This window comes from Lissotriton vulgaris, chromosome 10, assembly GCF_964263255.1.
Source record: "Lissotriton vulgaris chromosome 10, aLisVul1.2, whole genome shotgun sequence".
In the NCBI taxonomy this organism is placed as follows: Eukaryota; Metazoa; Chordata; class Amphibia; order Caudata; family Salamandridae; genus Lissotriton; species Lissotriton vulgaris.
The window spans coordinates 979,251,336-979,268,804 of NC_141698.1; the positions used below are offsets into that span (position 1 = coordinate 979,251,336).

Genomic DNA, 17,469 nt, shown 5'->3' on the forward strand with positions numbered 1-17,469 from the left:
TAAGTCATGCAAGTAATTTTAATTTCTATGTTTTGGCTAGTTAATGCCTGTGATATAATCTAATTCCTTATAATTTGGGAGATCTAAAAGGTCCTTTTAGACCATGTATATTTTATGTGGGTATGTAGTTTGGCAAACCTCTGTTTTTTTTATTATGCATGATCATATAATAATTTGTATTAACCTATTTTTGTGTGCCTTTTTCAGTCTGAGCTCTAAAGTATGTTACAAGGTAATCTCCACTGCTGGTCACAGTATCATTCAGCCAGGAACACTGAAATAGGCCACGAGGAGAATGAACAGGTTTAATAAATCAATAGGTCAATAATTTCCTTTAGAAAGTACCCACCACTACAGAACAAAAGTCTCCAAAATAATTATCAGGTCGGTCAGCCATTGTGTGGGATAATAGGAAAACATTTTTGTATACATGAAGACGCTATTTTATGTACACATGGGAGGCGGGGCGGGAGAAATAATGCTCCTTTCGAGCTCCTTACGCAAGGAGCATAATGCTCCTTATGAGCTCCTTACGAGTGGAGCATTATTTCTCCCGCCCCCCATGTGTACATAAAATAGCGTCTTCATGTATACAACAATGTTTTCCTATTTCAGGCAATGAACAAAATGCCTTGAGGTTCAATATCAGCCACTATTTCTTAAACAAAGACTGAAATATGTTATACCTGAGCCTGTCTCTGACATCACGAAGGGCCAGGATACCAGATACCAAATGGTACAATGTTATTTATCTTGCAGTGCACTACGAAATTGAAGAGAGGTGCTCAGATAGTGAATAAAACTTAGTTTTTCTGCATTTTATACAGAAGAAGTGACAAAGCCCTGATGAAAGTGCGGAAACTGGTTTCCCTGGACTAGAAACGCGTCGGCACAACTGAGGGAGCAATTTACATCATTAATTGTCTGAATTGGCCTTGGCTCGTTGTAAAATTATCCTCGGTTGAGGACTCTGCTCCTTCTTATGACTTTGTCTTTTCTTATTTCATGAATACAGATTAACTCCACTGTAAAATTTCAATTTGTGTTTTTTATGTATTGTATTTTTGTAGAATGTATGATAATTGTGTATAGGAAATGTAAATATTTGTTTGTATATAGTCGTATATTGAAATTGAAAAATATTGAATGTGCAGTATTTTCCTTTTTTGCAAAATTTCAAAAATAGTTTAAAAAAATTCAAAATAGACAGGTATAAATAAAAGTACCGGGTCAAACTAAAGTAATTTTTATTTGCCCTATTTGCTAGAAATAAGTGTTTGAACATTGTTTGGGTGTAGGCATATTTTTGTGTGTTTCGATAAATTATTCCTTAGCATTATACATTTTACATTAGCATCACTTCTTTGGCATTATCACACACTGAAGCACAGAGGGGAGGTTTTTTATTCAAACACACCATTTCCCTTGTGTTCGCTATAATTTAAATCTGCAACATCTTGAAAGATTACATTTTTTTAAATGCAATTTATTTATTTTATTGAGGCGGATATACTTTAAACTGGTGTATGTTTAGTGCTCTTTCTGTAGTATTCTAGGTCGTCTTGGGATGCAAGGTGTAAGTTGGAGCTCTCCACCAGACAGCAAAGACACTAGAATGGTGGACCAACAAAATGAGATGTATAGCTCTGGAACGGGAACATGGACATATCCAATCACATCCCAAATTCAATACTCACACCAGACATGGAGCTGCCCCACTACCTGTGCCATCAAAACCTCATATTTACCATGGAGATAGGTGAACGCATTACCTTAGAGCATTATGATCTGATTTTCCCTACTGGGACAGATCATTATCTACAGGAGTGGCAAGTATAAGTCCTTGATCTGTCATCGAACTGCTGTGGGATAGATGTATGAGGCCTTGCTGAATGTTTCACAATATTGTGGAAAACATGTGTATCAGCATGTTGTATCATTAGTAGTTCAGTCATGTTAGTCATCTGATAGACTTCCTTTGAAAATGGCACAGTGGATTACTGAGTTTAATATGGTCATGCTTACAACTGTGGAGGGTTGGCGGGCACAAATGGCAAGATGGGTTGCAAAAAGTAATGGGGAATATAGGTGGCCTAATAACTTTTCAGATTAAACATCTTCAGTAGTCCTCTGCTGAAATTCGTTTTATACAAATTGGGGAAGAACCTTATAAGCCAGTACGAATAATTAATAACACAGTGTGAAAATGCGACTTTTACAATTAAGCTAATTATGGACGATATCAATATATGGAATGTTATGTGTACGTCTGAGTTTTGGTATCTAAAAGTTCACCTGTGCTTTAAAACAGCATCAAAAATGTTAAACAAATATAGTCAATTAGACTCTTCCGGAGATGCTTTTCAAAGTGTACACAAGTGTAAGGCCAGCATTATCACGAGGAGCATGGCCGAGATCTTTCCATGGGAAATAATGGTCAACAGTCTTAGTAAATGTAGCTATTTAGGGTCACGTTTCAAAAGGATATCCATAAATATACAATGACGCCAAAACCAGGACAAATCAAAATTTAAAAATATGTTTTTATTGGTAAACATTTTGACATATATAGTACTCGAAAGTAGTCAAATTACTGTTTTAGAATACAAAAAAGACAGAAAAAAGAAAACCCTGGCAGGTGTACAGAATTCCTAAATACGCTTGGAGGCCAGTGGAAGCCCCCTCAAGGCTTCCATTTCTTTGTGCACTGCAGCCCAGAATATGGTGCTCGGCATCTACATACATCTGGAGAAATGCACTTCCCTCCATGTTGACAAGGTAATCTGCAAATAGCTGAAATAACAAAAAAAAGTATATTAGTTGGTCTACAGGGGAAGAGTTACAGTTAAAAATAGTATTTTTAATATTCTGCGACATACAATGCATTGCTGTTTGCTTAATAGCAAATAGCATCATGGCTTTTAGAGGATGGCCCTTAATTAAAATGTATATTTAATTTCCTCTTTGCCAAAAAACAAACTAATCTTTTGATACAGATTACCATTATTGAAAATGACACAGTGCTCTGTCAAGTATTTATTTTCTATTTAAAACATTTGTAAAATATAAACATTTCTGTTTTAATATGACTGTAGTTTAAATTTTCCAACACAAATTAATTTTTGTTTGTCTATTAGAACCGGCAGGCCCCAATTTTGGACTGCATAGCATTATGCTGCACAGTGCATTTATTTTCCAGTGCTTCCCTGATCTGTTATGTTTTACTATGTTAGGCAATTTTTAAAGCACAACAACTATCTGCATGAGGGGCCAATAAACTAAAATACCATGATATGGTATATGTTTTTCAAAACATTTACAACTTTGTATGTGTTCTGTACATTATAGCACATATGAAAAGTTCGTGGTAAAAACACTTACTACCAATACCTGTCTCAATGGTGCATATATTTTTAGAGAAAAGCCTTGTATGCATATGTGTGTATGTAGAGCTTTGTATAAAAAAACATAGATAGTTACGTAGCAACATCCATCTACCACTCTTAGGACACCCCCTTGACACATGGTACCATGTTACAGAATTATTTTCTATTGAAAATAAAGGAACTGCACCATCTTCCTAATCTATATTTTGCTCATGGCTTCTTAAAGATCAACTAGGTGTCAGCAGTTTAATTATGAATCTAATTCCACGTTTCTTAAGAAAAGACGTCAGCAGGGTGTACATTAAGATGGAACAATAGAGGATAAAGTCTCGAAACTTGCAAAACTACATAACAAAACTCTAGCAAATGTACCCTATGAGACATATAAAAGAAAGAATCTGAACCAGTGGAAGGCTGCTCCGGCTGGACACGTGATCAGAATGGGGTGGCCAATGGGGCTGAAGGCTGTGTAATGGTCTTGTAATATCAGAGCATAGACACTGGCTTCCTCCAATTTCATTATCAGGTCATAGTATATTGATTAACTGCATACATGCTATGCTCTGATGAAAACCCAGCCTGCTCTTTTCTAACGTGTTCTAATCTATTGCACTACTTTCTCCAACGGTTTTGTTGGGAAGGACAGGTAAGACACAGTTCAGAAATTCAACAGATTTTTGATGTCCAGCCTGAATGTACCCAAAGGTCTTCCATCTAAGGACCGTACAGCTTTTTGGTAAGCTTACCCTATATTCATTATACTGCCTATAGTTTGCTCCAATGCTGTGTAGAGTTTGGTCAGTAATATGTCGGAATGACCGATGTCTTGTTCACTATCCCCAATCTTGAAAACGGGAGGCAGATAGAAGTTGGATATCTATCAACTCAAGCAAGCTAGATAGCACAATTTCCAGAACAAAACCAGCACCGGGTATCCCAGCCGTACACAAAGAGTCAAATTTAATCTTACTTAAGAAAACTGAGTACCCCTTAATAAAAACAAGCACTGGAAATAGATCTGGCTTTAAAGGGCCAAAGCCTACAAACAGAGGCGTTCAATGATGGTGCTTGCATGCACAAATGCTGTTTAGTGTGTTAAATCCAGACCTATTGGCTTTGCATGAAAAACAAGGAAAAAAGTAGCAAAAAGGATTGATTTCTGTGTAAAATCCATTTGCGGCTTCCCGCTGCGCACACAGTGCGCCCTCCTAAAAGGGCATCACTTTAGTGCCATAATCGACACTAGCACCCGCGCTCCACCCTTTAGGGCCCCGTGGGAGCCCCCCTTCTAGAGCTCTCACAAACATTTCCGGCTCCTGGGGGGCTGGGGCCTGGTATTTAAACAGGCCCAATCCAGGCTTCTTTGTTGCCCCGCTGGACGCGTTGTCGGGGCAGGATGGCTTGGTGGCAAGCAGAGGCAGCGTCCGGGTTCTTCTTCTTTTCTTTGTTGGGAGGTGGCATCAAGCCCACTTTCTTCAACAGAAGGTGAGGTCATTTGTCTAGCTGTCGGTTTTCTGCCTCCGGGGGAACAGTAACATTAGTAGTTTGTATTGGGGCAGGTAGTGGAAGGAGCAGATACTATGTAGGGTGTTTTTCAGGGATAACAGCAGATCCCTTTGTTGGTGGCTCGGCATGTTTGCTCTCCAGAAGCTGTAGCACCAAGGCTAGATTTCATTCATTAGAGGAAATGGTGTCACACTTGCAGAGCTGTAGGTTGTTAGTTGTTTGTACAATACAAGTGTTGGATAAACATTGTACCTGGGCAATATTTCCAGATAGTTAAAGTTAACCGTGTGTACAATTTCGGTTAATGTGGTCTTTAATTAATAGCAAACACACCTTATCCGCCTTGTCCTCCTTTGTTATTAAATACATTAGCACAATAGCAATCGTGATTACTTTTCTGTGTATGAGTCTGAACACCTGCAGCTGGGAGGTGGCACCGTTATCGGAGCGCAGTGGGGTTCGACACTGCTAGTGGCATGGGGCAACAACATTGCACATGCCTTACCTCGCATCCCATCCCGTAGATCCCACAATCTTAAACATAAATGGTAGGCAAACATGGGAAGAAAGAACTCCTAATGATTGCCGACAGCGTCTCCATATGTGGGGTATAGTGGCCCAGTGCTTAAGGCGATGGTCTAGAAATCCATGTGGGTCCCTCCTTCGCAGGTTCGGTCCTGCCTCCTAGGCGGCATTTTTCATACAACATTCCTTACTCGTGTGTCATGAAGAAAAGGCAAATTAACTGTTACCACGGAGTTGGCTAGCATTGCTTCCACACTGGGAGAAACCACTGGACAAGGTTTATGGAGCCAATAATGGCTCTTGTGGGAACAGGGAGGTGTAATATAGAAATAGATAACTGGACTTGGCTCTATTGTTAACCAAGCACAGAATAACTATACTGTGGAAGGTTTTTGGTTCCCCATAACAGGTCTTGAGGGCTACATTTGGCATTACTGCTCACACTACAAGACTTCGACTCTGAATGCAATTTTTTTTCCTGCTAAATTTAGGGGAATGGCTTTGCCAGGCCTGACTGTAGCGTGGAAGTTATGAGCGTAGGACACAGGAGCCAGTTGTCTGATGCATTTGGCCTGGTGGATTGCAAACTGGCCAATTGGCACGTGCAGCGCTGATACTGGATATACTGATTCTGAGGAATGGACTAAGATGGAAGAGTGCGCACATGATTTGCCTATCAGCAGTGTTGCTGGGGCCTTCATTGCCCCATAGTCATAGCAGTTCAGATCACACGTCAGTGTCAACCAATCACATCCTACCCTTGTGTTACAATGCTTGCGGACTGTTGAGATAGGGTTTACGAAGCAACAGGCCTTGAAGGGGGCAGTGGAGCTAATGCAACTCATGGATACACTGTGCAAAAGTACAGCAGCTAGGGCTCTGGAACCGGTCCCTGTTGCAGTACCATGTACACTCTAGAAAGCAAAACATCGGGCTTTAAGCCAAAGAAGCTTGATATAGTTTGTGCTCCCTTGACATGTGACTTTCGCTGGCTCAGGCGAACAGTGCCACGATGGGCACATGGGCTCACGATCTTCCCTCTGCAGACGGAAGGTACAGACTTGCGAGCCCGTCTTAGTACAGAGCAGGGTGCTCCAATTTTCTGTAATAAGAGCTACTCTAGTTAAAGGTAAAACACCTGGGGCTACTAATAATTATCACTGTACAAATCACCACACACCCTCAGGCACTAAGGACAGAACCATAGCAATACATCCCTCTAGTTCAGATTCACTTACTACTCATCTGTGAGCTTTAATATATTTGGATAAGTAGCCATTTTGTCTTTACCAGCATATCAGTTTTGAAAATTAGCATTTTCACTTAAACACCCTGACAGCTGTTGGCTTTAAATATATTCAATTCGCAACCATTGCGTCTTTATCAGCGTGTCAGTTTCTGGATATTAACATTTTCACTCAAACACCCTGCCATTCTGTCCCACACTTTAGATGAATGTGCCCTGACCCCAGCTTTTAGGCTCACCGACAGAGTAAAGCCTCAAAACATGTGTAATCTCTGTGGGGATTCAGAGGTTCACAGTACTTGTCAGGCAAGGTTCATGCATTTGCACGAGGGCCTTCCATTGGTCTGGTTGGCTTACACATTAAGGGTCCATGGAATGAACGGTACAGTCACGTTCAATGTACTGAAACCCTCCGAATGATGAGCAAAGCTGAGATTCAATTGGTAGAGCCATGCAATGGACATTTGTGAACTACCAGTAGCTCACATATTACTGTTTGAGTGTTGTGATCTATATTTATATGCACTTCGAAGAAAGCGAAGGACACGTGGAGACATGTGGGAAGTCTGTACATCGGGAACAGTAAATGTGATGTAGGACTTATGTCGACTAGGTCTCTATCGAATATATTAGACTTAATTGTGAGTGCCAGCTAGCTCAGAGGTCACTAGAAATGTTCTCAAATAAATAAATAGGGATTAGTTTCTGACAACCGCATAAATATGACAACTTTGTTTCCCCAAGATAAAACGTATCTTCAGAGTCGTGGAAACAATAGATAGATATTTCACTCAGTCAATCATGCATGAGAAATAGAGAGACGGGCGTTTTCAATAAAAGTATTTATTGAACAGTCTTCGTTCTCATGCAGAAGAATGAACTGCTACAATTGTAATACTGGCTGTAAAGTATAATGCGTACAGCAAGAAGAGTATTATGAAATATTACTGTAAAAGCATGGTATGGTTTCTAAGCCATAAAATACATACATAAATAAATGAAGACTAAAAGTACTCAACTGGTGCTTCTAAAATACGCCTAGCCCGATGTACCTAACCAAAGTCTAGTACGAGGGAAGAAGTAAGTGAGGTGTAGCATAAGTTTAGTATTCTTTGCCAAGAATCTATCCAAGATTTCTCTTAGGGTCTAATCAGCTCCGTACCTTGGTTTAGAATGAAGGAGGTCTGGTATCTCTCTGTCTCGGGACTCGATTTCCCAACACCCCGCAAGGGGGACTTGGAAACACTGGAGCTGGATTTCTCGGCAAGAGAAAAGACAGCTTCTCTCTCAGTGTGTCAGCTGGAGGGTTGGCTTCCTACGGCACTTGCTGTAGCGAGCTGCGTCGGGCAAGTATATAGTCGAACTGCTCCAAACCACTGTGTGTTTGCTAGGGCAAGTGTGGGCATATTTATACCTTGAAGGTGCTGAGTTTGACGTAAAGTTGGACATAATAACTTCATTAAAGAATCGGAATTCTTTGAAAACTCCATGAGTTCTTGGACAAATCAATATTCAAGCAAGGGGAAGTCCATGACTGCTGAAGCCGAGTTTTCCAAGAAATCGTTGTGGCTTTTCGGAACTAGTGGAATTATCCATGCCTGTATTTGGACTGTATGGGCTATGTCTAAATATGGTTATGATTTCTATGCCTATATAAGGACAAGGTGATTTATACCTATATGAGGGCATGAATCGGGGAAAATTACACTAGGGCCCTTAAATGCTATACAGCAGCAGGTTGCCTCTCCATGCATTAGGATTGATTTAAAATAATATTTACAGCGTCAAAAGCTAGTCGTTAGAAATTGGGGTCTCTCGTTGGCAATGGCTTGCAACTTTGTCCAAGCTGGAACCCTTGCTTCAAGACAGGGTAAGGGAGTTATGCCCTTAGACAACCCCTGCTCACCCCCCTTGGTAGCTTGGCACGAGCAGACAGGCTTATCTCAGAGTCCGTGTGTAAAGCATTTGTGCACACATACAGTAATACAGTGAAAACACTACAAGTGGACACCATACCAGTTAAGAAAAATAAGTAATCTTTATCTAAACCAAACAAGACCAAAACGACATAAAACCAACATAAAGTTATCAAGATATACTTTTAAATGGTAAAAATAGTTCTGTCTATAGCAAACTATAGATGCAACACTTTTGAAACAAAGTACATTGGATATATGAAAATCATAATCAAAAACTGCTGCAGGAAAGGTGATCTGTTCGTTCCTTACACCCAGGGAAGTTGATGCATCGGTTCCTTGCTCCAGGGGAGGTGATGCCTTGGTTCCTTACTGACATGCAGAGAAGTTGATGTGTTGGTTCCTGACTGAAGAGGAGGTGATGCGTTGGTTTCTTACTGTGCAGGGAGGTGATGCATCTGTTTCTTACTGCGGCATCAGCATTGCTGTAGATTTGGCACCCCGGTGCGATGAATGGTGATTTTGGAGGCGTCTCCTCTCGATGCAGCAGCAACAGCATTACATTGATCACTCCAGCTGCGGCCCCCTGATGTGTCTGTTCTTGCAGTCACACTGCAAGGCCTGCATTGAAGTCGGTGTGGTGATCTCGGACTTCGTAGATTTGTGCATGTCACTCGGTGATGGGACCATTTCTCCAGCCATGGGCAGCTGCTGCATCAGTTTCTTCAGCGAGACGGCGGCGAGGCATGGAAATTCTTACCAGACAGCAGTGTTGCATCGGAAACCGGTGCATATGCATCATGCTTCTTTAGTTGCTTCTCTTTTCTCAGCTCCCAACAGTAGGAATAACCTCCAAAGGCCCAACACAGAAACAGGCACCTATTAGCAGGTCAGAATTCCCGGAAAAGGAGTTCAGCAGAGCTGGTGGTGAAGTCTTCGTGTCCCTGATACTTCAGAACAAGCCTTTGGAGATCTCCTTCAAGACGGATTCACAGCACACAGCAAAATCTTTGTCCTCTCCTTGCAAGAAACAACCCCAGACAGCACACAGCAAAGGGGCAGTACTTCTCCATCAGCTTTCCCAGCTCTTCTCCCTGGCTGAGGTTCCCCGAAGTACTGAGTTTTATAAAGTTCTGGGGTCTGAGTGTCAGAGCTCAAACCCCCCCCCCCCCGATACGAGGAATATATTACGCTCCGTTTGTATGTGGAGAGGCGCAGAATATCACAAAGCACGAAGTCCTGAGGCGGCCGGAGGTAGAACTACAATTCCCGGCATGCCGAGAATCGGGGCGCACAGGAGATGCAGGGTCAGGTGCTCACCCGGAAATAAGTATGCATCCGAGGCCAGCGGCGGCGCCGATTATTCAGCTTTGCCCGGAGACGTTGGTAGCGGTAAGCTTTGGTAGCGGTAAGCAGGTCCGTATTCTCTCGACCCTCATTGCTTTGGGGTAGTTTAATGATAAACATCTTTTGAACACGCAGGTAGCGTGTTGGTGTGGACCTCTGGTGACTTTTAGGAATGCCTCAGTATTGAACACGCAGGTAGCGTGTGTACAAGTGCATCAGTCTCTCTCTCGGCTGAGAGAGGGGAAAAAAGGCGCATTGGGGACATTGTTTGCGCAGAAGTACCGGCGGAGTGTTGCACGTCGGATTGCTGCATTAGTCATGTTCGGAGTTACAGGAAATGCAACACGTATATAAGAGACATTGTGACATTCTACAGGCAAACAGCGTTAAGGAGAGATTAACATTGATTGCTGTCTTTTGTTTGTTTCCACAACCCTGTTTTGTTTTACTTTCATATGCAGGAGAACTGAGAGAGGGGTTCCTCAAGTAAGGGGTCCTATGCTATTAGGTGAGCAGTTTAGAAACGGTATGCGTGGATCTAGATGAATGAGTTGTGTGGTCTTTAATAGCCTCAGGGTTTCATGCAGGTTCCTTTTGTCTTCTCTACAGTGAAACAGAATCCCTGGTATCACCTCAAGTCTCTTCTCCTCTCATTTAATCCCTATTATATTCTCCCCAAAGGTAGGAAGGAAAGGTTATGTAACTGTTTTGTATTTACTGAGGAGGAGCGTTAGCAATCAGTGGGCACGGGGGGGACTTCTTCTAATTGTCTGTTCATTTGTCATTTCAGATCTCCCTCCCCGCTGTTCCCTTCCTTTCCTTCCCTGGGGGAATTGCCTTTATGGTCTGTGTAATACTTCAGACGTTGGGGTGGTTCTTCGAGGGAAGGTATAGGTCTTTCAGCACAGCTCCGAAGAGATAGAAGCGGAGCCTGACAGAATAATCGGCCCAAGTATATTCTCTCTTCTCGGCTGTGCTGGAAGACGCCATGACCATGCTAGACGATGTCATGGCTGCCCTGGCCCAGGTTCAAGCCGAACTTGCAGCCTCCAATAGAGAGGTGGCGGCTGCCAAAGCCGAGAACGCCCAATTAAAAGCCAGAATGGACAGAACCCCGTCATCCCAGGCTCTGGGAGGGGGGAGTCAATTTCCTTCAACCACAGTAACAGTGGAGATGCCAGCTCAAATTCCCTTAGCCCCACCAGAACGCTTTTACGGTGACAACAGTAAGGTCCAAGTGTTCATAACACAGGTGTTGTTACACTTTATGTGCAAACCGAAGATGTTTGCCACAAACCAAGCAAGAGTAGCGTTTCTGATATCGCATTTAGGGGGTGAGGCCGCCCAATGGGCAGTTCCTATTGTACGGAGAGATGACCCTTTACTATATGCATGGGATGACTTTCGTACTGCTTTTGAGAAAACCTTTGATAGGAGGGCTGAGACTTTTTCGGCTGATAGGGACCTGCTCAAGTTAAGACAAGGCGGTTCAGCTCTGGTGACATATCTGAATACCTTCCGCTGCCTGGTGGCCGAAACGGAGTGGCCTGAAGATAAACAATCCGCCCTTTTTTATCAAGGCCTGAACGACGACCTTAAAGACGCATTGGCTCAAATCAATCCACAGCCTCAAACCTGCTCCGCGCTCATTGAACTCGCGCTACGCCTGGATCACAGGATGAAAGAACGAAAAGGGGATCATAGGGCTAAAGAAAAGACGGTGTTGCCATATGAACACTCAGGGCACAGAGACAAGATTGCCTCGGCACCGTAAGCGATGGATATTGGAGTGGTTCGCGCCTCATTGACGCTTAGCGAGAAGAACTATCGTCGGAAACAGGGTCTTTGCCTTTACTGTGGGAAGAAAGGTCATTTCCTGAGAGAATGTCCAGTGAAACCCAAACCTGGCAGTGGCAGGGGCGGACCAGTAGCAGCAGGAACTACTACCACGGAACAGGAAAACTACAAAGCTTGAAGGTGAGCGGAGGGGACCCGTCAAGCAGAATAACCATCCCTTCTATTACCCCAGAAAAAGACTCAGAACAAACTCACTTGTTTCTACACATGACTATAGTAATCGCATCTAAGAAAAGAAGCATCAGAGCTATGGTCGACTCAGGTGCTACTGGGTGTTTCATGGATTTTTCGGAAGCAGAGCGCCTAGGGGGTACTGTTAATCACAAAAGAACATCCGGAAACGGTTTACGCCGTAGATGGCAAAGAGTTGAATGCGGGACCCATACTGTATCACACTCCGGAATATGTTTTGTCCTATCAAGGAATGCACCATGAGGAGTTATCCTTCAATATCATAGAGGCGCCACAATATGGAATCATTTTGGAACTTCCGTGGTTGAAGAAACATGAACCCCAAATACGTTGGAACTCCGGCGAGGTGTTTTTTCAATCCATATTCTATAAATAACACTGCAGTCACGAAAGGATAAACCCCTCAGGGGCATTGGCTTCGGTGCTACATGTCGCCACTGCCGCAGAAAAAGAAGTTTCTCTTCCTTCTTGTTATAAGGCATATGAGGAGGTGTTCAGCGATGTGAAGGCCTAAACGCTCCCTCCCCATCGCTCATATGACTGCCGGATTGACCTCATTCCAGGATCTGTGGTGTCCAATGGCAGGATATACGCGCTCACCCTACCAGAAAACAAGATTCTACGAGCCTACCTGGATAAATACTTGGCCCTTGGATTTATCAGGCCTTCTAGGTCCCCAGCGGCTTCGCCACTGTTTTTTATTCCGAAAGCCAATGGCGAGAAAACATGCTGTATTGACTATAGAGCCTTGAATTCCATCACGGTAAAAAACTAAATACCCATTGCCCTTGATACCGGTCCTGTTGGGAGAAGTGCGAACAGCCACCGTGTACACCAAGCTGGATCTGAGAGGGGCATATCACCTCGTCCGAATACGGCATGGTGACAAATGGAAAACTAATTCAAAACGCGGTATGGGCTTTATGAGTATCTCGTAATGCCCTTTGGATTATGTAATGCCCCGGAGGCATTCCAGTTCTTCTTAAACGAAGTGTTACGAGACCATCTGGACCGTCATGTTGTCATATACATCGATGACATCCTGATTTACTCGGATTCCATGGAAGAACACGAAGAACACGTAAAGCAGGTGTTTGCGAGCTCTGCTGTCTCACCATCTATACTGCAAAATCACGAAATGTGAGTTCCATGTGTCCACCGTGGAATTTCTAGGTGTGATGCTCACCCCATCGGGACAGGTGATGGCAGAGAGAAAAGTCAAGGCTATCACGGACTGGCCACGGCCATGTAACATCAAGGATATACAGTGCCTATTGGAGTTCGCTAACTTCTATAGGAGATTCATTCGTGATTTTTCTGGACTAGTGACCCCGTTAACCCGCCTTACAAGGAAGGCCGTTCCCTTCGTTTGGGACCAGGAAGCGCAGAGGTCGTTCGAGCAGTTAAAGATCTCCTTCTCCTCGGCCCCAATTTTGATTCATGCCAACCCTGATTTACCGTTTGTGGTCGAGGCGGACGCCTCTGAATTTGCGATCGGAGCCGTACTATCCCAAAGAAAAGAAACACTGGAGTGTTGCACCCCATCGCTTTCATGTCTCGGAAATTGAGTGCGGCTGAATGTAATTATACAATCGCCGAAAAAGAACTGTTGGCCATTAGGGATGCCTTCCTAGAATGGAGACATTGGTTGTTAGGTGCAAAGCAGCTGCTTACTGTGTATACAGACCATCGGAATTTACAGTTTATGCTGGAAGCAAGGCATCTTGCACCACGTGAACTGCGTTGGATGTTGTTTTTTGAGGAGTACAGGTTTATTGTTACATTCAGACCTGGTTCAGGCAACAAGAAAGCGGATGCATTGACCCCCCAAGAACATCCGACTATGCTTTCCTTGACCCCTGATCGAGCGATCATCACTCCTTCTTGAGTGATTGGTACGACTCAGACCCAGGCATTCCTCACAGTAGTGAGAAACGGAGTACAGACATGTGTATGGAGGACATGGATTCGCCATCAGCCTGAATGGAGGACGAAACACGGAGTACCCATGAGAGGAAATCAATTACTGGTTCCAACAAACCCTTTGAGAAAACTTGTGTACTCTTGGTGTCATGACACCCCTTGTGCGAAACACATGGGATACGTAAAGACGTTGGAGAAGGTGATGAGACAATTTTGGTGGCCTTCGGTGCGACCTGATGTACGAAAGTGGGTGAGTGAGTGTACGACATGTGCTCAAATGAAATACAATAGACAACAGCCTCAAGGATTGCTACAGCCTCTGCCCACACCAGAACAACCTTGGGAAAGGTTTTCAGAGGACTTCATAGTCGGCCTCCCCAAAGATCGGGGAAACACCGCCATCATCGTTGTCGTGGACTACCTTACCAAGATGGGTCACTTCGTGGCGTGTAAGCAGGTCCCTCTAGCTGGTCAGTTGGCTCACCTTCTTTTGGTTCACGTTGTAAGGCTAGATGGTCTCCCTCGAGATATAGTGTCTGACAGAGGGGCCCAGTTTACAGCACACTTCTGGAAGACCTGGTGTGCAGAATTACAAATAGCGTCCTCTCTGTCCACCAGTTTCCATCCGCAAACTGATGGACAGACAGAGAGGCTAAACCAAACGCTAAAGCAGTATTTGCGTTGTTATGTACATGACAACTCGGATGCCTGGGTGGATTGGTTGTGGGTGGCGGAGATCGCCTATAATAACACCCAACATTCATCCACACAGCATACACCTTTCTTTTGCACATATGGGCATCATCCCAGATTCACTCCCTTGTTGCTGCCTAGCACATGCAGTAAACTGCCAGATGTTAAAGAAAGGTTGTTGCACTTACGCAAAGTACTCCTTGCCGCTCGCAGTAACCTGGTTCAGGCCAAGTCTAGATACAAAAAGCAGGCCGATAAACATCATAGGCCGAGTCCAGTTTATAAGTGTGGTGATTTGGTATGGTTGTCCACGAAAAACATCAGGTTCAGAAGGTATAGCGTATTCAATCCGAAGTTAATTGGACCCTACAGGGTTGTGAAACACGTAAATCCGGTGGCTGTGCAATTGCGCCTACCTGCACATTTCCGGATTCATCCGGTGTTTCATGTCTCCCTTTTGAAGCCATCACTTTGCCCTCGTCGTCGGCTGCCCGTGCCCATTTGGGTGCATCAGGACCGGGAGTATGAGATACAGAGGGTTTTGGACTTCAAGAGGGTGACGGGGCGTTTGCACTACCTGATATCCTGGAAGGGTTATGGTCCGGAGGAGAACTCTTGGGAGCCTGCTGGGGCTGTGCATGCCCCCCGGCTGGTGGCGAGGTTCCACAAGGCTTGCCCGGACAAACCCGTGTAGGTCGGGGGCCTTTGTGAGGGGGGATGTACTGTCAGAGCTCGAACCCCCCCCGAAATGGGGGGTGCGGGGGGGGGGAGAGGCGCAGAATATCACGAAGCACGAAGTCCTGAGGCGGCCGGAGGTAGAACTACAATTCCCGGCATGCCGAGAATTGCGGCGCACAGGAGACGCAGGGTCAGGTGCTCACCCGGAAATAAGTATGCATCCGAGGCCAGCGGCGGCGCCGATTATTCAGCTTTGCCCGGAGACGTTGGTAGCGGTAAACTTTGGTAGCGGTAAACAGGTCCGTTTTCTCTCGACCCTCATTGCTTTGGGGGAGTTTAATGATAAATATCTTTTGAACACGCAGGTAGCGTGTTGGTGTGGACCTCTGGTGACTTTTAGGAATGCCTCAGTATTGAACATGCAGGTAGCGTGTGTACAAGTGCATCAGTCTCTCTCTTCTCTCGGCTGAGAGAGGGGAAAAAAGGCGCATTGAGGACATTGTTTGCGCAGAAGTACCGGCGGAGTGTTGCACGTCGGAGTGCTGCATTAGTCATGTTCGGAATTACAGGAAATGCAACACGTATATAAGAGACATTGTGACATTCTACAGGCAAACAGCGTTAAGGAGAGATTAACATTGATTGCTGTCTTTTGTTTGTTTCCACAACCCTGTTTTGTTTTATTTTCATATGCAGGAGAACTGAGAGAGGGGTACCTCAAGTAAGGGGTCCTGTGCTATTAGGTGAGCAGTTTAGAAACGGTATGCGTGGATCTAGATGAATGAGTTGTGTGGTCTTTAATAGCCTCAGGGTTTCATGCAGGTTCCTTTTGTCTTCTCTACAGTGAAACAGAATCCCTGGTATCACCTCAAGTCTCTTCTCCTCGCATTTAATCCCTATTATATTCTCCCCAAAGGTAGGAAGGAAAGGTTATGTAAGTGTTTTGTATTTACTGAGGAGGAGCGTTAGCAATCAGTGGGCACGGGGGGGACTTCTTCTAATTGTCTGTTCATTTGTCATTTCAGATCTCCCTCCCGCTGTTCTCTTCCTTTCCTTCCATGGGGAAAATTGCCTGTATGGTCTGTGTAATACTTCAGACGTTCAGGGTGGTTCTTCGAGGGAAGGTATAGGTCTTTCAGCACAGCTCCGAAGAGATAGAAGCGGAGCCTGACACTGAGTACCAATATTTATTCTGAAGATCTCTTTGTTCTCTTGTGGCAGAGAGGCTCTGGGCTAAGTCAAAACCAGTTCTCTTTGGCCCAACTTCCTGGCAGGAGGTAGAGACATATTTGTGTAAGGGAGACAATGACTATTCAGGTGCAAGGAAATCTCTTCCCCCTTCTCTAAATGCAGCCCAGGTCTATTCAGCCCAGCCCCCACTCATCCTTGAAAGACAGGACACACTTCAACCTCCCCAGTGGCTGTCTGAAGCAAAGGCACATCCTCAGCCCCTGTCACTCCAAAGCCGGCAGGCAATCCACAAACCAGCAGAGGCACACAGGATGGCTAAGCAAGAAAATACCCACTTTCTAAAAGTGGTATTTTCAAACACACAATATAAAAATCTTCTTTACTAAAAGGTGCATTTTTATATTCTGAGTTCAAGCATACTAAAGTCCATCTTTCTATCATGCTCCATTGCAAAGTTATACCTGTAAGATGTTGCAAAGTATTCCCATTCTATCCAATAGGACAGATAGCCTTACCATAGTGAAAAATCTAATGCACTGTATTTCACTATCGGAACACGTCCCACACTGCATCCTGCACATAGTAGTACCTTTGACCTAGCTTAGGGGTGACTCAAATGTAATAAAAGGGAAGGTTAGGGCCTGGCAAGTGGGTGTACTTGCCAGGTCCACATGGCAGTAGAAACTGTGCGCAGACACTGCAGTGGCAGGTCTGAAACCCTTTTAAAAAGCTGCATTTGTGGGTGGCACAATCCGTGCTGCAGGCCCACTAACAGCATTTGACTTACAGGCCCTGGGAACACACAGTACACTGTACCAGGGACTTAGTAGTAAGTCAAACAAGCCAATCATGGAAACACCAATCAGTATTCACAATTTACAGCGGGATTACTTGCACTTTGGCATGGATTAGCAGTGGCAAAGTGCCCAAAGCATCTAGGCCATCAAAACGAAATCCAGCACACAGCAAAAATACAGGCAGCAGAGTCAAAAAGACAGGGGAAAAGCGC

The 17,469-nt window shown here is 44.3% G+C and overlaps 1 protein-coding gene across 1 annotated transcript in view; it reads right to left on the minus strand.

Annotated features, from left to right (window-relative positions):
* Positions 1-2,523: 2,523 nt before the first annotated feature.
* The window catches only part of LOC147689096 (uncharacterized), a 96,294-nt gene continuing 81,348 nt past the window's right edge, over positions 2,524-17,469 (minus strand). Inside the window, exon 5 of the mRNA XM_086940008.1 lies at positions 2,524-2,793. Within this exon, the coding sequence (XP_086796134.1) occupies positions 2,684-2,793 (110 nt within the window). The 3' untranslated portion in view covers positions 2,524-2,683. The remainder of the gene's footprint in view (positions 2,794-17,469) is intronic.